We start from the raw sequence: 20,267 nt of genomic DNA on the forward strand, positions 1-20,267 counted from the left end.
ATGAAGCAGCAAAGGTTTGGAGGGGGCTGAGACGTAGCTGCGAGATTTACGGGTCATTGGCTCAGCACCTCTGGGACCCTTCAAGCTTGGGCTCAGAGTCGCCCTCCGGCTGACTGTTGGGTTCCGAATCCGACCACTCATTCAAGCACGCCGACTTTCTCAATGAAGCGTGGTGTTCTGACACTAAATAATCATCTACATATCTAGATAGAAGCAGAGGTTGCCGTGAGGAAAACATCCAGTCAAGCCAGCGACAGGCGGCAGCAGGGCCGTCCAATTCAGGGAACTGGTAGAACAACCGCAGAGACACTGCACTACCTGGTATTACCACCACCACCACCTCAACATCATAGTGACGAATGTCTGCACCCGCTGCTCCCGAGCTGCCCGAGAACAGCCGGTGGGCAGACTGCTACGGTTTCAGAAGTTGTACCAGTACCACCGGAGTCTTGCTAAGGTGCTCAAACAATTTTAGCATGTCTATCAGCGACAGTAATAGTGGTGCATCTTTCTCTTCTTCATTCCAGATGAACATACTACTAGTGAAGACAATAGACTGGCATGGGAGAAGCCAAAGGCTCCCTCACACTGGCAGTGACAGCGTGGGGGCAGAGGACCCCGCGGCGGTTCCTGGCAGCGGCTGAAAATTTTAACGCTGCCCGACTGATATCACGTGGCATGAATTGAACTATGACAGATCAAGCCTAGTTCGAGTTCTGTCGCTCGACCTTCTTCATCTGCACAACTAGGCGCAAAGAAGATACTAGCATCATAATCCTGCGCTAAGGACGAAATCGACAGTAAACGTGAACTTGAACTTGAAGCGGGCGTCGCAAGGCATCGCCGTTGATCTCCAAGGACTCGGGCGCATCCATCGCATTCGTCCAACGGAACTACTAATACCAGCTGTTATCTACGACTAATCCCCCGTGCCAAAGTACTGCTCGTTGATCCTACTACAAAAAGTAGCGCCTCTCCAACTTGAACAGCACATCGCAAGCCAAACAGGAGTGCGACTCCGAAATACTTCTACGCGACCCGCACTGCGACGACCAGGCCAGTATCAGCGGTGCGCGGGCTCGACCACCAGGGCAGGCTTGTGGTACGTTTCTCCTCTCGAACCTTGCAAGTGATTGCAACCCAGATAGAGTGAGCAAACATTCATCAAATGTCGTATCCGGCCCCTCCAGGTCTGAAAACGTCCTCCAATTCCACGACACCAGTTCCACCACCCTCTCTACCTGCTCGACCACCTACATCCGCAGCAACAGCGACCTTCAAACCCGCCTTCACAGCATTTGCTCCTCGATCGGTAGCATCAGCAAACACATACCGCACGAGCAGTCCGGCGCACTACGCCGCGGCGCCTACTCCCATTGTCTCGACATACAGCCCGGCGGCGACAACCGCTGTCCCAGCGGCGGCCCCTGCGACATCATCATACTACGCGTCGCAACCGGCGCAATATGACTCGTCTTCATATTCCGCTCCTCAGATCCGCAACCCCTTCGTCCCTCCTCCTCCAGCCACTACCACGACCCCAGACATAACATCATCCGCGACCAGTTACCCTGGCAGCTATGACCCGGACTACGAAGCTCAAGTGCAGCAATGGCAAAGCGCCTACATGAACAGAGGGGACACCCACGCGCCCACATCTACGAGCACTACTAGCAGTGCATTAAAGCCCACCACGAATGCTGCCTCAAGCACAGCCGCATCGACCACACAAGCCGGTACTGCTACCAGCACTACCACTAACACTACCACCTCCTCCGACGGCGTCGTCAAGACCGTCCACCGCTCCGGCGGCGGCACACAATGGACCGACCCAACCCTCCTAGAATGGGACCCCGCGCACTTCCGCATATTCGTCGGCAACCTCGCAGGCGAGGTGACGGACGAGTCACTCCTCAAAGCCTTCTCGCAGTATCCGTCGGTGCAAAAGGCCCGCGTCATTCGTGACAAGCGAACCAACAAATCCAAGGGTTATGGCTTTGTCAGTTTCGCCAACGGAGACGATTACTTCCGCGCTGCGAGGGAGCAAAACGGAAAATATGTCGGTAGTCATCCGATCATTATCAAAAAGGCTGTTACGGACGTCAGACCTTCGATTCAGAAACAAAATACCAACAGTAACAACCGGTACCAGAAAAATAAACATAAAGACGGTGCTGCTGGCCCTGGTGGCCACGCCAAGGTCCAACATGGCGGTGTTAACAAGAAGCAGCCAAAGACGAAGGGAGGTTTGAAGGTTCTGGGATAATACCCGGGGTGGATATGGTTTTGGTGCCTTGCTTTGCCTTTGCGTTCCACTTCCGTGTCCTACTTTTTACTTCTGTGTCTTTGCAGATTATGAACGGATGGATGAATTGGATTGGTGGCTGCCTTGCTTCCCACACTTGGAAAGTCAGAAAGGAATTGGTGATACTGTATGATCAGTGAAAGACCAGACCGAAAACCATCGAATTTGTTTCGAACGAGAGGAGGACTCTTACCATTAATAACAAGTAGGTCTTGAGTAAGCCGCCTACAACAAGGAGTAGGGCAGCTATTAGCCCATTATCCTTCTCCTTGGGTAGCTTAACAGCCGGGCTACATTTCAAGTAAATCGTCAAAGAACTCGATCAATGAAATACCTAGGTATTCATTGGTTTAAATTGCATGAGTGAAGGTTCATCCCAACCCCTGTTGTCTTCCTTCTTTGTCGTGTCTACTGGAGAGTAGTAACGGGACTTGTATCAGATTCAAGTCAATTATACAGAAGAAAATTGGGTGCAGTGCTGCCCTTGTATAGTAGCATAGAGTAAAAATATCAGCGCCTTAGGATACACAACGGCTGCCTAGGTACCAACCCCAAGTACTTCGGTGGCGATAGGATCGTACATATAGTGTTCCAGTCTGTTTGATCCTTGGGGAAACTGAACTAATTTGCTATATGGACCTGCTTCCACTATGCCGGGCAGTTTCGTGTACAGTACATCCAAACCACGGCGACAGATATACATATACATTCGGACCAGAAATCAACAGGCCTGTGAAGCCTGCCCTACTTACCTACCTGCCCACATGTGGGGGATACGTGACCGTTCACCGTCAGGATGATGACCGAGTCTGGTTGCATCTCGTGGTATCGCTCCATATTCGTTTCTGCTGACAGAAGAAAAAGGGCAACAGCCATCATTTCTCAACGATGCCGTGGCTCTTTGGCCGCTCATGCCAGAAGACAACCCCCGGTTTCAAAAGCCCTTCTTCTCCCCGCCCTCATGGCTGCTGAAATCCTCATCTGGAATAACAACGAGATTGTCGGAGCGGTACGGATCGACCTTGACGGTCTTGAATTTGCGCGCCGAGACGTGGTTCTCAAAAAGTACGTCGAGTTCGGCATATGTGAGGCCCTATGGAGAGAACCCAAGTCAGACAAAGGGACGGACGTCCAAAGAAGGGAGAGATAACAGGAAAATACAAGAGCAGAACGTACCTTTGGCTCTGGAAGGCGGAAATAGGACCAAATGAGACCGAGCAAGTTTAGTCCAGCCCAGAAGAAACATGTTTTGCCTCGCCAATTCCATGCAGTCGGGTTCATCATGCGGGGCTGCATCGTACCGACCACAATACCCATGATGTTGTACACGTTCCGGGCCAGGACGACGGTTTTGATACGCAGGCGAGTGGAGGGGATTTCTGCGACCAGCGAATAACATACAGGCCCGACCGTGAAGTCGTAGATGAAAGTCAATATGAGGATCAAGGCACCAGAAGCCCACCCGATCGAGGTTGACAGTCCCGGCACGCCCAAACCGCCAATGATTATCAAGATGATGAACATGCCAGCCTGGCCCCAGAGGTATAGCGTGCGTCGGCCAAAGTGTGGCATCAAGAACCACGATAGCACAGTGCCGCAGAAGCCCATAGCACTCTGGCCAACACCCAAGGAGTACGCATCACTTTCGTCGAGCCCGGCTTGGATCATGAAGTAGGTGCCCCACCCAATCATGGGTGACCCGGAGGTCTGCTGCAGCAGCCAGGTAAGGCAGGTGATCTCGGTTCGTCGTCGGTCCACTCCTTTGAAGCAGTCCCAGTACGAAGTGCCGGCCGTCTGTTGGATCTCCAACTCGTTGGTGTGAATCATCATCGCAAGAGTGTCTTCCACGTTGAACTCGGTGTTCTTTCGCGAGGTAAGCCTGAGCAGAGCCCGTCGAGCTTCGTCAAGCTTGCCGTGCCGGACCAACCACCATGGAGACTCGGGGGCGAGGAACGCAGTAAGAGCAATCGGAAGTGGCCAGATCCACTGGATCGCATAAGGGATACGGTAGGCCCATTGAGTCGATGAGCTGACGAAGCCCTTCAGGACTCCTGCCGCGAGCAGTTGGCCAATGACCCAGCAGAGGTTCACATAAGTGGTCAAGTAAGGTCGGAGAGGTACTGGACAGACCTCTGCAGCATACGTTGTCGTGAGGGTCTGGAACACGCCCCATGGTAGGCCAGACAGGACGTACCCAGCCAGCAGCATTCGTACGTTGACCGCAAAGAATGTGATGAAGATGACGGCCGTCAGAAACAGCAGAGCACCAATCATTGTCCAGCGGTACCCGATTCTCTCAGAGATAATCCCGTTGAGAAAAAGCCCAATAATCTGGGCGGCAGCGGTGCCATTCTGCAAAGCGGACTGCCACGACGCAGGTACTTGGTACGTCTGGACCCCGTCTTTGATGCCTGCAGGCTGACCAAACTTTCGAGCAAAGGTGGTCAGGCCAAAGAAATTGCCGAGAAGATAGGTGTCGTAGCCTTCCATGACCACAGCCAAGGATAAGCAAAATGAAAACATGATAGCCTTGGGATAGAGCCTGCAACCCTTGCGAAAGCCCATTTTATGTTCCAGGTCTGCAGCTGCCTGGGCATCGGCCGTCAATTCGGCCAGATTGGGGACGGCAACGGACATCTTGCGCAGCGTATCATCTTTTTGGTTGAAGATAACCTCATCTTGCTGTGCCCCTACAACCGCAGCTGGAACCACAGAGGATCTCCGTCGAGTAGTGTCAAACGTCGGCATCCCCATGTTGTTCGCATAGTGTGAGACACTCATATGGCGCCCACGCCCGGCGCCACCTTCTTCGTCGTGAGCGAAACTCATCTTGATGGATCCACACAGTCCTCAAAGAACCCAGTATTGTCGCCGTGGTATCCCCGGGTACGATATTGAGCGATGATGTTTGAGATGGGCGGGACAGAGTGCACATATATACGCATGCTCCAAAAGATATCGGCCGCTTTGTATATGTAAGGTGTGGATGGCGATAGAGCTCTTCTATATCCCCGAACTCTGATGACGCAGTCGGCCACGCAGAGCTGGGGTAGCTGCTGATAGTTCAAGTGTGGTCTGTGGCGCTCGAAGGTGTGATGTCTTGATGGAGAAGCTCAAGGAGCATCCCCTACGATCCCACCCCAGCGACAAGAAACAACCCTTGGTAATTGACCTCCCCGGCGGAGAAACAGAGACTCATCAGCACCGGCCGAATATGGTATCTCATCATGCATGAAGGGCGCCCTTGTGCTCGCTTAGACAGGGACTGGAGGGGTCATGTGTCGAGAATTGCGAGGTCATCGGCCAGAAACTGCATGTCAGTTTGAGCTGAGATATGCGACAGGGCTTGGACAGCCGTAGCAATGTAAAGCGAGGTCGAGAAGATGACCAATAATGTTGTTTAGACTATGGGATCCCGTTCAGTTGGCTTTGCCAGATGTGTGGAAAGGAAGTGGAGCGGAACGATGAGAGCCTCGCTTCCCATGTGCGACGTTTCCTCATTCAGCGTCCAAGACGTGGCCGTGGTCCAAGTGGCACCCAGTGGTAAACTGCAAAACTCTCACCGTTTGACAGGGATCCTCTGTGCCATCTCTTCTCAAACCCCGCACCGATTCTGGGCTCGATACTGGCAGTCGAGATCTGAGGCGGCGCGGCACACCACTACAAAAATTCCAAAAGGTTGTCCGGCCGAGCGAAACCCCGTCCCCTTACCTCGAATGGCAGCGCATAGCAAAGGCACTAGTTGTGGCCCGTTTCTTCCATTTGCTGACAAGGTCTCGGCAAGTTTGAAGATCTGGGGAAACTGGGTCCATCCAGTTGATCCTTTCTTTCGGGTGGCCGTTGACCATTGGCGCTGTAGAAGGCGCGTACCTCTTGCCAACGCTGCCCTCGAATGATGATCTGGCTGTAGTGACTGATCGTTGACGGGCGATGAAGATGACGTTGCCTCTGCAATAGCACAGGATGTGATGCTGCTATCAGAAGTAGTCGCTCTGCTCTTCCATAATGGTAGCAGCTTCGCGTGACATGTTGGGTTAGTCGCATTCGTCGTATCCTGGTCATCTCAAGAATGAGCTTGCAGCCGTGTCAGGCCGTATGTCTGACCGACAATTGCGTGGGTGGCGTGCATCTCGAGCGCTGCCCTGCCAATAACTCTACTCTTTAGCGATCCCGCTTACATCTAGTCAAGGTTCTCTGCTGGAGTATTGCACAAGGGACGTAGCCTGATCATCCTGAGCAGCAATGCAAGAAGCTTGTGACGGCACAAACCAGTTTACAATAAGCTGCCTTTCCAGAGGGAGCAACACAACAACCAGTGACACCTGCTCAACAGATGTATTGAGACGGCGAGATCTTATCAACATGGACCGAAAGTTTGCCTCTTGTAACAGGACGCGACCTATGCCTTACTACTCAAGCGATGCCGGTCGGTGGTTCGGAAGAAGAGCATGATGGGAGGTTGTTTCGACAGCTGTCGTCGAGAACAACAGGGGACCGTTCAGGAGCTGAGGTTTTCTCCGGCGTTTGCTGCTTGTCTACAGCACGTCAGAGGCGCCTGGATACGAGGCTGGGCACAAACTAAAGCAACCACTGCGTACCGAGTCGATGCGCGAGCTTCGACCTAGAAGTTGGAGTCAAGAGTCCAGCCAGGGAAGAAAGTCGCCGTAATGCAAGGGCACAACCCGGAGGGGTGGCAGGTAGCTCGTAGTAGGAGTAGCTGACAGGAAAGATGAGGGTTTAGGTGGTGTCTCTGTTCGACCTCACAACTTGGACGGCGGCGGGAGGTCGGACTCGGAAGAACAATAATACGGCCGAGAATTTCACCGAGACACTGCAACCGGCACAAATGGAAACGCTTGACCTTCAAGTGCTGGAATCTACCTGCGACCTAGTACTGTAGTAACCACCACTAGTATCAGAACGTCTTCCTTTGATCTGAGACCTCGGAAATCCTGCTGAAGCAATCAGCAAGAAGGATGGCAGATGAGTATGATGATCTTGGTCTAACACAAAAGTCGCTGTCGCAGATCGCACAGTGCAATATGCTGATCCATCCATCGAGGCGGGAAGAATCTCCTTGTCAGGGAGATACCACACCAGCGCTATCCATCACGATAATAGAATCGATCTAACATTGACAGATTCAATGACAATCCTTGGACGCATCATGACCCCTCGCCATTGATCTCAAGCTTTGCGACCGCTTCTTGTGCGGTTTTGCCCACATCAACCTCGGCCTTGTCTTTTCCTTCGACCGACCCATCAGGGTTGGCCTTGACCTTGGCAGCACCCGGGTATTTTGAGCCTCTGTCCTTGGGCTGTTTCTTTTTCTTCGGTTCCGGGGGAGGGTATGCCTTCTTCTCAATTTCCTGCCACTCCGATGATGCTTGAAACTCGGCTTGGATGGGAGCCAACAAGTCGATCAGAGCTGCGGTCGCGCCCGCTTTGAGCAGCTGCGGCGTCAGCCTGTCAGCTTTGTAGTCCTCCTTCAAAGTCTCAATGTCGTGGTAGACCAGCGGCTCGCCCTCACCCTCCCTTCTCTCGCACACGAACCGGCCTTTATGCTCCGGATCCTTCAGAGCGCTGATGGGCAATAAAACATACTCAACAAAGGAGATGATGCCGTTGCCTTCCACCTCTCCGGCGGCGGCATAAGCTTTGCGCAGCTTCTTCTTGACCACCTCAGCCGTGTCCAGGATGTCGATCTTGGAGTCGGGATCAGAAGCAGACATTTTGCCTCCTGCCAGCCCAGGCACCATGGGGTTCATGAGATGTGCTCGCTCTTTGTACCCGATTTTCGGCAGAGTCTCTTGTGCAAGAGCAAAGATTTTCCGTTGGTCAACACCTCCAAACTGGGCATCGACTCCAAGATGTTCCTCGTCAAGGGCCTGCATCAGAGGGTAGATCAAACCCGATAACGGTGCATTATCGACTTGCTTCACCACTTCGGCGCCGGCCTTCTTTGCATCGTGCTCCGTGACCATACTGCTGAGTCTGAAAATGTCCATGGTGTAGTCGGCGCTCAACTGGTAAGATGAACCCAACACAAACTCCAGCTTTTCCAGGCTCACACCCACGGCTCGCAGAAGAGCCTGAATAATGAACTTGTAGTACTCTGCGCGAAATTTGACCAGTTCGATAGGCGCTTTGAGATTGTCGAGGAAACCATGGATATCGGCCAGTAGGATCTTGACTCGACACCCGGCTCGGAGAAAGTGGGCAATCTTCATCATTGGCACAAAGTACCCGCAGTGAGGCCGTCCGGTCGTCGCAGTTCCCCAGTAGATAACCAGTGGTCTCTGTTCCTGCAGGACCACTCTCTCCAAGATATCTTTGTGCAGGACTTCCTGCAGCTGATCCGTTATAAGGGAAAGCTTTTCCTCTGGCGATAACTGTCGATCGGCCATGCTGGCGGTGGAGGCGGATTGCAGGGACAATTTGAGAAATGGATGCGACAGGAACGAGACTGTGGGTGAATTATGACGACGCAAGGACTTTTCAAGTGGTAGACAAGACGTTGTTGACCAGCGAACTGTCAGCCTGCTCGCAGAATAGAAGTAGACGAGTTCTGCGAGAGCAGTGTAACGTTGATGGCGGTGTCTATGTTTGGTGAGTCAGTGGGGAAATTGTGTAGATGCGATGAGGAATTGAGTGAAGCACCGCACTTCAATCTTGGCCAGACACTTTATTGTTCCGCCAATCAGACGCGTCCGTTGTGGCTAAATAAACATTGCATGTTCAGGTTCACCACCACCGCACCGCACCCTCACTCTTCAGTCTCTTCGACAGTTCCGCGACAGATTTGCCTTGGATGCACATTCTCTGATGCTGTCTTGACCCAACGCAATTCAACAGGATCCCTGACTCCGGCATCCCCGAGATATTGGCCTGCACACGGTCTGCGCCCCAGACAATGGAGAACTATCAGAAGATTGAAAAGATTGGAGAAGGTCAGAGTCACTGAGACATGGTAACGATGTTTGGCTAACCTCCAAGTGTCTAGGTACCTATGGTGTCGTCTACAAAGCCCGGGACCTCTCCAACGGGGGACGGATTGTGGCCCTGAAGAAGATTCGCCTGGAGGCTGAGGATGAGGGCGTTCCCAGCACAGCGATCCGCGAGATCTCCTTGTTGAAGGAAATGAACGACCCCAACATTGTGCGCTTATTCAACATCGTCCATGCAGACGGCCACAAGTTGTACCTGGTCTTTGAATTCCTGGATCTGGACCTCAAGAAATACATGGAAGCCCTGCCTGTGTCTGAAGGAGGCCGCGGCAAGGCCCTGCCTGAGGGGTCAACCATGGACATGCAGAGACTGGGCTTGGGCAAAGACATGGTGAAGAAGTTCATGGCGCAACTCGTTGAAGGTGTCCGATTCTGCCACAGCCATCGTGTCCTACATCGAGATTTGAAACCACAGAATCTGTTGATCGATAGGGAAGGCAATCTCAAACTGGCTGATTTTGGTCTGGCCCGAGCATTCGGTGTCCCTCTTCGGACCTACACTCATGAGGTCTGTCTTTCGGTTCAACTACGTCTTATACCTGTATGCTGATGTTGGCTCTAGGTGGTCACATTGTGGTATCGTGCTCCAGAGATTCTTCTGGGTGGACGACAATACTCGACTGGTGTCGACATGTGGTCGGTTGGTGCCATATTCGCAGAGATGTGCACTCGCAAGCCTCTTTTCCCAGGTGACTCGGAGATTGACGAGATCTTCAAGATCTTCAAGTACGCGACTATTCCCTTCACGCCCCTTTTTCTCTGCAGCCACCAAAGCAACCATTGCTGACCGCTTACTTAGGCTGCTGGGCACGCCCGATGAATCTACCTGGCCTGGCGTGACCTCGTTCCCCGACTTCAAGACAACATTCCCCAAGTGGCGTCGTGAACCGACCAGCAAACTCGTGCCCAATCTCGAACCAGCCGGTCTGGAACTCCTAGACGCTATGCTCGAGTACGACCCTGCTCATCGCATTTCTGCCAAGGCAGCTTGCAATCACCCTTACTTTGCAGCCGGCTCTGCCGCCTACTCAGCGCGTACGAACGGTGTGGGTCGCACAAGCGAGCAGGACCAGGGCTATTGGGACTAAAGCCACGCCTTGAAGAAACGCCACGTTGGACTGAGATTCATCAAGCCGAAAAGCATCAAGCCGATCTTGGATTGGATCCGCGTGTCGATCGCAGCATCCACCAAGACAGCGAACGGACAGGGATGATCATGTCGTTCGACTTGCATCAGCTTGGGCAAGGACATTCTTGTGCATTTGGGCTTGGATTGGGCTAGTGCAACAGGCAAATGACTGTAACGGTATTCATGCGGTATTGACGACGGTGGGAGGCAGATTTTCTTCCCAGCCAGGCCCTTTGTGCATGTTGTATTGGGACAAAGGAGTTATGGCGAAGGCTGGGGGTTCTTGTGTGATTCATATGGCAGTGGCACGGCGTTCGGAGAGATCGTGGATAGTTGATGAAGCGGGCCGTGGCTTTTCGCCCTGCTGACCTGCTATGATATCAGGTAGTGAATGCTACATATCTCCGAATGGAACAAACAGCCTCATGCTCGGAACGCCACTGGGATTCGCCCTAATTAATTATAGCCCTGCCATTTGTATAACTCGAGACACACTTTGGCTGTGTACGTTGAGTATCTCTAGGCTGGCGGAGTCTTCTGGTGGCTTGACAGGGCAGCGGCGCAACCTCTTTTCATATTGCCCAGCCGAGGTCTGTTTTCAATATGAATGCTGCTGTATCTTTTCATTCAGTAGCCAAGGAAGAAGGCTGTTCTCATCACAGAGACAGACAGTAAGGCATGTAGAGACCTGCAGGTGATCTGAGTCGGATGCGAGGACATAGATACCTTAGTATCTTGTGGTAGACCAACATACTAGTGGACATTTAGGGCTTCTCTTCTCGCTATACTATTCGTGCAATATTGGCGCTAGTCCTCAAGGTGTAGCACTATCTACTGCTGGACTGCTACTATGGTGCTTCCAGTCTGATGTACTGCAGGATTATATCACCAGTGCAGTGCTTGGCGGAGCCGTCAAAGTTGAAGGCGACATGAGACCGCAGTAAGATTCATGCAACGGCATCAACAGCACGATAGATATCACTGTCGACTTCGGACTCCACAGACACACAGTCTGCGCCCTAACTAAAATCCTAAGCCTTCATCGAAGTCCATCTCCGAATTCTGTGGCAATAATCAACCTGTGATCGACCAGCGAAATCCAGTCCTGTCCCAAGGCACCCACTGCATCCCACTCTAATCAAGCTCTATTTCTTCTCCTGCGATCATTAAACACTGGCATGCCGGCATAGATACCGCACTGTCGCCTACAGATTGCCTTAATACCTCTTCCGCAGTGAACAAAGCCTCCTAAGAACGAACCGTCAGGCGTCGCGGGCCTTGCGTTTTGTGCAACTTCGGCGCTTGCTATAACCATCCTCTCGACTTTTAACCAGACAAGGGAGAAAAGCCACCATCGTATGACGCCAGAAAAGTTGTGAATACAGATAGGACTTGGCGGCAGGGCTTGCCAGGCTGGCGGAAGCCAGGACCGGGTTGTAGCAGGTGTCCTGGATCTTTCTCGTTTCTCCCCACTGTTTGCATGCGTTCGTTCTTCCTAGAGTTGCGCTGGATGAGCTTGAACTCCTGCGCCTATTCGACGACCGCCTCCTTCAACCCCTCCATGCCGCGACAGCCTGTGTAAGGTGACAGAGATGGAAACAAGGGAATTCGCTACAAGGGACGAACTGTGGCGCATCCAAGAAACGCTGCACGACCTCTCTGCAACCCAAGCTCTTCATTCGGATAGAATCATGCGCCTGGAGCAAAAGAGCCAGAATACCGACGGGAGCAGGTCTAGAAGTGTCTGGGGCTTGAATTCGCCCTTTCCGACGGTCTTGGGTTCATCGCATCACGGTACGCACGCATGGACCTTTTACCAAGTCTGACTACTAATGTCTTCACAGAGTCCGCTCTCAACCCCGCAGCTGAGGCCTTCCGGAACTTCGATGTTGATCCTGGTGCGAGCATGATCAGTTCACTGACCTTGGACGCCAACGACGACTCGAGAAGGGGCGCAGCCGCATCCCGGGCAAACTCGGTACGATTCGACGAGAGTGCGAATAACCACTATGCGCCGTCGAGGCAGTCAATGGACCTTCCTGCGCGGACGGGAAGTGGCTTAGGAGGTCATGCCCTTTCCGAACGATCTCTTTCTCATCGATCCGATGGACGGCCAAGCGGTGCGGGTTTTGGTCGGACCAACAGCTTTGGTTTGGAGCAAAGTCGCCTTCTTGGTTCTATTCACAACTCGCCGCGGGTGTCCGGCAATCCTCCGCCGGGGTTTTTCGTCCTGGGCCCCTGCCCGTCCATCATCCGTTGCTGGTTGACGCAGACCTTCACCAATGACTCGCTCCTCTATGCTGCCATATGCACTGGCTCATCAGGATCCTGGGTCAGTGGCGCACTTGTAGAGAAACTTGAGTTGACGGATTCGATTGTTGACGAGTCAGAATCTCGCTCCATCCGCCTACCAGTGTACTTAACCGAAGCAAAGATTCATTCGCCAGCGGTGAGATCTGCGAGCCCTGTGCCTCAGATACCCACGTTGATGGTCAAGTTCATCATTGACGAGCAGCCTGTGTTGGACTCGTCGATACAAATCATTCTGGGCAGCGACGTGTTAAGATCACATAACGGTGATATCCTGTTCTCACAAGACAAGCTGATGATATTTGATGAAGAGCGGAATCAGCTTTCCATCCCGTTAGTGCGACCGGAAGATGACGCCGCGTACAAGGATTTGTCTACCGGTTCCCGTCGAAAAGGATCGTCCTTGGCCGAAGCGGAATTTCCACCTACAACGGCATCCCCTGTCGGAGTCATAGGCCGTCCGGGAAGGTCGAGTTCTGGAGGAGAAGGATCGCCCAAGGTCGCGCCGACAAGTCGTGTAGCCTCTGCTACTACATCGGAACCGGGTGAGGGCCGGAGAACCGAGCACCATGATTCTTCAACACGGCCCAGCTTGGAGCTAAGTCAATCGCGACCTGGAGACGATTCCAAATCCACCACGGGAAGCGAAAAATCCTTCAGTACCCCAATGTCCAAGTCAGGTTCTGGCGTTTGGTCCAGTTCATGGCGGGCAGTCTCATCAAGCGGGCCCCCTGGGGAGTCTAGTGGGAAACCACCATCCAGCTATGCCCGACCGAGCAGTTCACGGCCTATGAAGATTCTGCGGCCGACCAAAACAATGGCCAATGCCACGCGAAGCGCTTCTACCACGGCATCGACTCCTAACGGGGTGGAGAGTACGCCGACCAAGACGGGCGAAACGACGGCAAAGACCAGCTCCAGCGATCTGGCAAGAGAAACAAGGTCTCCTGCGCCCTCGTCAACGCCGAAGACCAACCCAATTGGATCGGGGACCGCTTTCGGATGGCTCAATACCGGCTCTCAGCGCAGAACGACAGCGAACGGCTGAGCTGATGATGGATGGAGCTTTTGTATGATTAGGACAGGCTCATGGTGTATTTTGAGATTCAGACCCGGGTGATCAACGGAGCGACTGCGAGATGATATGGAAAGGGGTGCAACAAAGGCAGCTAGGGAGCAGATGACCTTGAGATGCAGTTGTTGATGTATTCTAGGCGGTGGTCTCTAGGTTATGCGTGCAGCATGATATCGGTCTTGGGCAAGACAAAAAACCAGAACGGAGCCTCTCGGCGAGATGAAATAAGATGATTTTTCATTCCAATGGCCTTTGATTCTGCTATTGATACTGTTCATTTTATTCTCCAGGCGTTGTGCCTGCGCATTTATCGGGTAATACTGTAAATATGGTATAAATTCCCCCGCCCGGGGTTGACTCCGGCCAAGGCTTCCCCCGCTGGACCGGCATCGTCCTCCGCTGATGTCCAAATACTACCAACAACACTGCTGTTCCTCCCTCTTTCGCTCTGCTTCAGTCACCCAGTGCTGTCTGTCTTGTCTTTAATGCTCCGAAATCCCATTTGCAGCCTACTGTCCATCCGTCTACCGTTCAGGCCAGCTCTCGTACGCCGCTTCCACTCGTCGCAGCAGTTACCGACACCAATCCCCACGTCGTCCACTAAGTCAAATAGTCATTCTAGACCGACATCAACCATGGCGGCGTCGACTCGTAGAATAGGTGAGAGTCGGATTGAAGCCCCTGATCTGGGTTTATCCCTTGCCCCATGTTCTCTCCATCTACGGATATACTCTACCCCGATTCTGAGCCCATCCGAGCATTGAGCTCTTAAATGTTTGATGGGAACCAGTTGCTAATATCACCGTACAGAAAATCCCGTCCTCTTGTATGTTGAACATGATGGCTGAGTTGGGAATTTAAATACCTGTGTCCCGACGCAGAGAGACTGTGACCCAGTCAGGCGCCTCTGCGACAGATCAGACCACGTCTACCACCCATGGCCCACGGGTTCCTCAGCTTGATATACCGGTACCGAATACTGACGATGGCTTGTCCCACACTGCAGTATCTGCGATATTCAGGAAAAGTTCCGCCAGGCGATCTGGGAGTTTCCGAAAGTGTATGTATAGGAAGCATTTGATGCTGCCGAACCGTTGCTATTTCCTATTCTGCTTCGTTCTACTGCATCCTCTCCTGTTGCACATTGGCATAGGTTTTCATCGCATCCTGTCTGTCTGTTCGTCTTCCTGTCTTTTTGCTATCGGGTTGGCAATTAGCAAATGCAATGTCCTGCGGACAAGCTTCAGTTTTCAGCGCAGATGGGGGTTGACTTCTGCGTTCTACTGCTGTCGTTGGAAATGTGTGTTGTTTGTCTTATCTACGCACTGGCGGTCAAGGAGGCATAGATTTGTCTGTGTCCATGTCTGGCCTGGCTGACTGGGTATACCTTATCTTCCAAGCCGTGTCTGACTTTTTACTGTCTGGTTGGGGTGGGAGGGACGTTTGCAAGGATGACCATTATTTCCCGTGCCCTTTTACTTACTGTTCAGATTAAAGCTTTTCCATCACATCTTCCCGCTAGCTGTCCTCTTACACGGATGTGTACACTGACATCGTTCCTCTTAATCCAGGATCACCACGAGCCAAAAGATGGTCAAAGCAGGTATGTAGGTGTTTGCTATAGCGAACGGATCAGGTACTCGAGCCCACATACATGCAAACACCGCACGGCAATTCCATCTTCCTACTCTTGACACCGATATCAACGGGGAGTGCTGAACATCCCACGCCGTCTCGGATGTACAGTATGCTCGTAGTCGCTCCATCAAGCAACTCAAGAGAAAAAGAGTTCCTTTCCCATTCCCGCAGTTCCTGCTGCTCTTGCTACTGTCACATTAATCTTCCCTTCCCACTATACGTCTCTCCATCCATTCGTCCATATATCCGTCCACCACCATCGTTCCACCGATCCAAACACACCCTACCTACCTACCTAACTAACTCCATCCCCTGGGTGTTCTACAGCCAACATCCTCAATATCCCAATCTACATAACAACCCAAAACGCCGCGCGTCTCGGCCCAACCGTATCCGAACTCACAGACCTATTATCCCAATCCTCCGATTCCCAATCCTCCGATCGCCCCGAAGAAATCGACAAAACAGCATTCAGCATGCTCGTCCCCGACCTATTGCGACGTCTACCTGAACAATCTCAGACCCAATCTCAACCCCCATCCCAAGTTCGAACGTCATCGTCTCCGTCCCACCGTCTCAGCATCATAATCACCGGCATCGAAACCCACATCTGCGTGACCCAAACAGCTCTCGACCTCCTCGACCGCGGCCACAGGGTCTACATTCTCCAAGACGGAGTCTCAAGCTGCAACGCGGGAGAACGACCCGTGGCATTGAACCGACTGGCGCGCGAAGGATGTATTGTCACCACGAGCGAGAGTATACTGTTTGAACTGTTGGGTGATGCGAAACATGAGAAGTTCAAGGCTGTTTCGACGCTGATCAAGGAGACGAAGGAGGAGACGAGAGTGGCGGTGGAGACGTTGTGTAAACTGTAACTTTGTCACAAACTCGGCACATCACATCCATGATGGAGGAGGAATGAAAAGATGGAAATCCCTGCAGGACTTTTTCTTTCTGCAACCTGAGCCGGAGAAGACGAATAACAAGAAGAAATGATTGGCTGTTTTGTCCTAGGGGTCAGGTACATTCTACAGCTAGGGAAAATGCGGTAGCAGTAGGTACTAGGAGGGCTTGCGTCCGGGCATGTATTTCGAACAGTAAATGAATGTCAGATACCACTTTATCACACTTCTGATGAGTCCATCAAGAGGGAAAACGAATGGTCACGCAGGATGAGACGTCTGCAACCACGATGCATCTGGAAGACGATACAAGAAGAATTTAGGAAAAACAAGATAAAATTCAAATCAATATCCCGCTAACTTCTGCCACGACCCCTATAGTAGAGCAAGTCAGCCTACTTGATCTCGCTCGATTATAACTCTTCGCTAGCTCTTGCAAAACACAATAGACCACAAAAAGGAGGAATAGCAAAATAGCTTGCCACGAAAACTAAAAGGATGGGTTGGCTTATGCCAGGCTGCTCCGAGCTGCTTGCTATGCCCGCCCTCTCTGTGACATGCCATGAGAAGTCAAAAGGAAACAAAAAGGGACGAAAACAGTTGCGCGCGCATGAAACAACAAAATCACCGCTTGTGGAACCCCTACCGATACCAAATCAAAGAAACAACGACAGGAACAACGACCATGGCAGCCACCAATACTGGACTAAACACAAAAGGGTTAGTATGCTGTAATTCGAGATAGCCGATCGTGTGAACTCACTTTTGAGCAAACCATGACTGTCCGGCTTGTTTGAGCTCGGCCTGGACTTTCTGGGCGGCGTTGTTGACTACCTCCTTCGGTGGTTTCTTTTCGTTCGGGACAATGACGACCGGTGAAGGAGAATCGGTTTGAGGAGACGACGATACTGGGATCGCATGATGTTCCTCGTATGGTGGGGGCGCGACGTCGGGGATCGACCCTTCCTTGGTCGCGTCAAAGTGTTCGTGTTCGTGTTCCGCGATCGGTTGAGAGACAGCCGATGTTGGTTGAGGTTGAGGTTCATGTTCATGCTCATCCTGATCACTCTCTGAATCGTGCTCGACTTCAGGTACTGGTGCGGCTGCGGCTGCGGGTGCGGTTGCAGGTGTAGGGGCAGGTTCAGCTGGGGATTCAGATTCAGGTTCCGGTTCGCGTCCAACTTCCTGTGTCTGCGTCCGTGCCTGTGCTTGTACAGGTGTGTCTTCGGGTTCAGTCTCGACAACGGGAGCAGCATCATTAGCTTCTTCCGCTGGGATTGACTTCTGGGTATCTTCAGCACCAGAGACTAGGTGGGTCTGCTCCGGCTCCCGTCCAGCGGAAACCTCTGCGGCAGAGACTATGGTCTCTTCAGGCTTGACAGCCAGGACATTGTTGATGTTCCCGGCGCCATCGTTGGCTACTCATGTCAGCGGCTATGATTCTTAGTCATCGGAGTGCTGCCGTACCTGTTGGAGTGGATTCATCAAGAACCCACCAGTCACCGGGCCCCAGTCGGAACTTGTACTGAAACTCGCCAGGCTCGAGATCGACCGTATAGGAGAAGTGGTTTTCAACGACTCCGTCCTTTTCAACGGGTTCGTGTTTCATCTCGATGGGTGTCCAGTTCGTGAAGTTTCCTGCCACATAGACTGGAGCCTGCACGCCGGGCTTGTTGAAGGTGATGGTAGTAGCGACCATTTTTGGAGTTTTTGAAGTTCTTGTTTTTGTATTGACGGGTTCTAGTGATTTTCTATTGAGATTTGGGGTATTCTAGGATATGCGGTTTGATCGTGCGAAGATTGCAGATGTCGATATGTAGGTTGAGGTTGAGGTCGGATTGTTTAGGGAATAACGTTTGAAGCACCAGGCAAAACGTTGAAGAGTTGAGTAAGAATGGTGGATGAGATCCAAGAGTCTATCGAATTCATGATCAGCATATTATGAGGACCAGCGCTGTTCTCAACATAAAGCACAGGTATGAACGACCACGATGGTATGAGAGTTGGAGTCCTGGGTCCGTGGATGCAATGCTTGAAAAAAACCTGGATCGTTGTAAAGTGCGCAGTCTGATTGCTGTTGCCTTGACTCGAAAAGCAGCTTCTGCCAACTTGACCACAATTCGGACTGGACATTTTCGTAATGGCCAGTTGACTCCTAGTCGCACCGTTTCATGCACACCACTGTTCTCCCTCGTTGACTCGGCATTCATGCTTCGCTCCCACTGGATTCTCTCCCGAAAACGCCTTAGCAGAGAGTGACAAGCGCCGTCCTTCTTCCGGCCCACCTCTCGAGGAAACAAATCCTTCCAACCACCAAATTCGAAACAGATAGTAAAAATTGAGAACCACTGGAACATACCTAAAAGCACAGAGGTATTACCGGAACACTCTGCAAGCTCAATAGACAACTGGAAATTTTCCAACTTCTCGATTGCTCGAACTACCGCGGATGACAAGTTTCTGTGCGTAAAAGTCGGAAAATTCTCCAGACAAAGGCGCTCGAAATGGCTGCCACAAGAGCAAAGCTCATTAGCAATCTGGAAACGAAGACATCACTCGGAAGAATGTTCCGGCGGCGGTGACATGGCACATACCAGTTCTAAGAAAAGGTGATATCGGAAGTTGGGGATCGGATCAGCACAAGGTTCAAACCCCGGCGCTGAGGAAAGGGAAAAAGATCAGTCGAGACCTTGCAGCTGGGGAAGTTGTTATAAGCACTGCTGATTGTCAAGATGTTTCTGGCTGGTCAGAGCTTTCAAAACACACAAACAAAGACTGTGGAAAAAGTTGTAAACCAAGCTTGAGCCTGGAAATCGAGTTATCGACCTGTCAGGCCGTCACACCACAAGAGGACCAGCTTCCGGTGCATTTTGACGTATCTGGCTCGGACCTTTCTGAGGTCTCTCCATTTCACATCCCCAGCACTATGTGTGGGACAGGGACTACACAGCGGCATTCGGCTACGGCACCCACCAGTCTCGTGGAACTGGTACGTTACCTGTGCATGCACCATTCGCACAGCATTCCATCAATTCATCGGTGCCAATAGTGGTCTCCAGGCCATGGATGCAAGAAAAATCTGGCTCCAGCCACGTCGAGATGTGGTCCTAATTGGTGGGGGAGTGAGCGAGGACAAGATCGAGCAACATGTGAAAATCGCACTACCACCATGGCAAAAGTGGGCTGCTTAACTTTGTTGGGATCTCACTCGACGGTCGCATAAAGTTGCTCGGTTCTTGTTGCCGGCTAAGCGCACCGGGGAGTCATTGACGACGTGGCGCTCACAATGCACACGCCACAGGTGGCTTTGCTCCTTCTGTCAAGTCACGGCCGCTTGCTTCCGGAGATGGCATCCCTAGCAACAGCTTGAATATGCTCCTGTTTCTGGGGTATAATGCCAGTTCGCAGCGTCCAGGTAAGATTGGCAATCTGATTAAGCAAGGCTGAGACGCATGGTCTCAAGTTACAACTGCTAAATAGGATGGCAATGGTCAATGCTAACGAGAGAACATGGCTACAAGGCGAGCAAGGCTTCTGCATTGCACGACGGCCTATGCGCGTGACTCGATATCTATCCAGTTGTCGAAAATGCTCAAGCCTGTTATATTTTCGGTTTGATCATTTGATGGCAAGTGAGGCCTCATTTATGCTCTACGATGGGAACTTGAAGCATTTTCTCTCTCGAGTCTCGAGCTCGGAGCTCCATGTACTCTTTGGAGCAAAGCAAAGCCTTGTCCAAATGCACAACAACATTTGCATCTGTGGGTACTTCAGTTTCCCGGAAGACATTTCCCCGTGGGGACAGTAGGACTGCTGGAGGGCATGGATCAAACTCTGCCCTCTCCACTGGATGCCTGTGACTCTCAAACGATGGCAGGGCTCTACCATCTTGCAGAAT

General features: G+C 52.0%; 7 protein-coding genes across 7 annotated transcripts; 4 read left to right on the forward strand and 3 right to left on the reverse strand.

Moving 5' to 3' along the window:
* Nucleotides 1-1,168: 1,168 nt before the first annotated feature.
* On the forward strand, nt 1,169-2,266 carry HMPREF1120_05978 (uncharacterized protein; the record flags this gene model as incomplete). The annotated part of the gene is made up of 1 exon (XM_009160171.1): nt 1,169-2,266. The coding sequence occupies one exon, from the start codon at nt 1,169-1,171 to the stop codon at nt 2,264-2,266; it is 1,098 nt and encodes a 365-aa protein (XP_009158419.1).
* Nucleotides 2,267-3,239: 973 nt separating this feature from the next.
* HMPREF1120_05979 (MFS transporter, SP family, general alpha glucoside:H+ symporter) lies at nt 3,240-5,134 on the reverse strand (the record flags this gene model as incomplete). Its single annotated transcript, XM_009160172.1, has 2 exons — nt 3,240-3,398; nt 3,482-5,134. 2 exons carry the CDS (start codon nt 5,132-5,134, stop codon nt 3,240-3,242), a joined length of 1,812 nt encoding a protein of 603 aa, XP_009158420.1.
* Nucleotides 5,135-7,470: 2,336 nt separating this feature from the next.
* On the reverse strand, nt 7,471-8,712 carry HMPREF1120_05980 (tyrosyl-tRNA synthetase; the record flags this gene model as incomplete). The annotated part of the gene is made up of 1 exon (XM_009160173.1): nt 7,471-8,712. The coding sequence occupies one exon, from the start codon at nt 8,710-8,712 to the stop codon at nt 7,471-7,473; it is 1,242 nt and encodes a 413-aa protein (XP_009158421.1).
* Nucleotides 8,713-9,218: 506 nt separating this feature from the next.
* On the forward strand, nt 9,219-10,400 carry HMPREF1120_05981 (cyclin-dependent kinase 1; the record flags this gene model as incomplete). The annotated part of the gene is made up of 4 exons (XM_009160174.1): nt 9,219-9,255; nt 9,309-9,820; nt 9,875-10,038; nt 10,112-10,400. 4 exons carry the CDS (start codon nt 9,219-9,221, stop codon nt 10,398-10,400), a joined length of 1,002 nt encoding a protein of 333 aa, XP_009158422.1.
* Nucleotides 10,401-12,033: 1,633 nt separating this feature from the next.
* HMPREF1120_05982 (uncharacterized protein) lies at nt 12,034-13,799 on the forward strand (the record flags this gene model as incomplete). The annotated part of the gene is made up of 2 exons (XM_009160175.1): nt 12,034-12,235; nt 12,286-13,799. 2 exons carry the CDS (start codon nt 12,034-12,036, stop codon nt 13,797-13,799), a joined length of 1,716 nt encoding a protein of 571 aa, XP_009158423.1.
* Nucleotides 13,800-14,632: 833 nt separating this feature from the next.
* On the forward strand, nt 14,633-16,134 carry HMPREF1120_05983 (uncharacterized protein). Its single transcript, XM_009160176.1, has 3 exons — nt 14,633-14,652; nt 14,833-14,886; nt 15,398-16,134. The coding sequence occupies exon 3, from the start codon at nt 15,481-15,483 to the stop codon at nt 15,973-15,975; it is 495 nt and encodes a 164-aa protein (XP_009158424.1). The 5' UTR covers nt 14,633-14,652; nt 14,833-14,886; nt 15,398-15,480; the 3' UTR covers nt 15,976-16,134.
* Nucleotides 16,135-16,385: 251 nt separating this feature from the next.
* On the reverse strand, nt 16,386-19,481 carry HMPREF1120_05984 (uncharacterized protein). Its single transcript, XM_009160177.1, has 5 exons — nt 18,964-19,481; nt 18,729-18,877; nt 17,837-18,285; nt 17,133-17,787; nt 16,386-17,075 (listed from the first exon to the last, which is right to left on the reverse strand). Exons 3-5 carry the CDS (start codon nt 18,066-18,068, stop codon nt 17,012-17,014), a joined length of 951 nt encoding a protein of 316 aa, XP_009158425.1. The 5' UTR covers nt 18,069-18,285; nt 18,729-18,877; nt 18,964-19,481; the 3' UTR covers nt 16,386-17,011.
* Nucleotides 19,482-20,267: the final 786 nt, after the last annotated feature.

The sequence above is a fragment of the Exophiala dermatitidis genome, assembly GCF_000230625.1.
Source record: "Exophiala dermatitidis NIH/UT8656 unplaced genomic scaffold supercont1.5, whole genome shotgun sequence".
Classification (NCBI taxonomy): Eukaryota; Fungi; Ascomycota; class Eurotiomycetes; order Chaetothyriales; family Herpotrichiellaceae; genus Exophiala; species Exophiala dermatitidis.

Coding starts and splice junctions, on each gene's coding strand:
- HMPREF1120_05983 (XM_009160176.1), top strand. CDS start 15,481: ATGCAAACACCGCACGGCAATTCCATCTTCCTACTCTTGACACCGATA.
- HMPREF1120_05984 (XM_009160177.1), bottom strand. CDS start 18,068: ATGGTCGCTACTACCATCACCTTCAACAAGCCCGGCGTGCAGGCTCCA. Junction 17,788..17,836: donor TGATGAATCCACTCCAACAG/GTACGGCAGCAC, acceptor TGACATGAGTAG/CCAACGATGGCGCCGGGAAC. Junction 17,076..17,132: donor CAGTCATGGTTTGCTCAAAA/GTGAGTTCACAC, acceptor TTTTGTGTTTAG/TCCAGTATTGGTGGCTGCCA.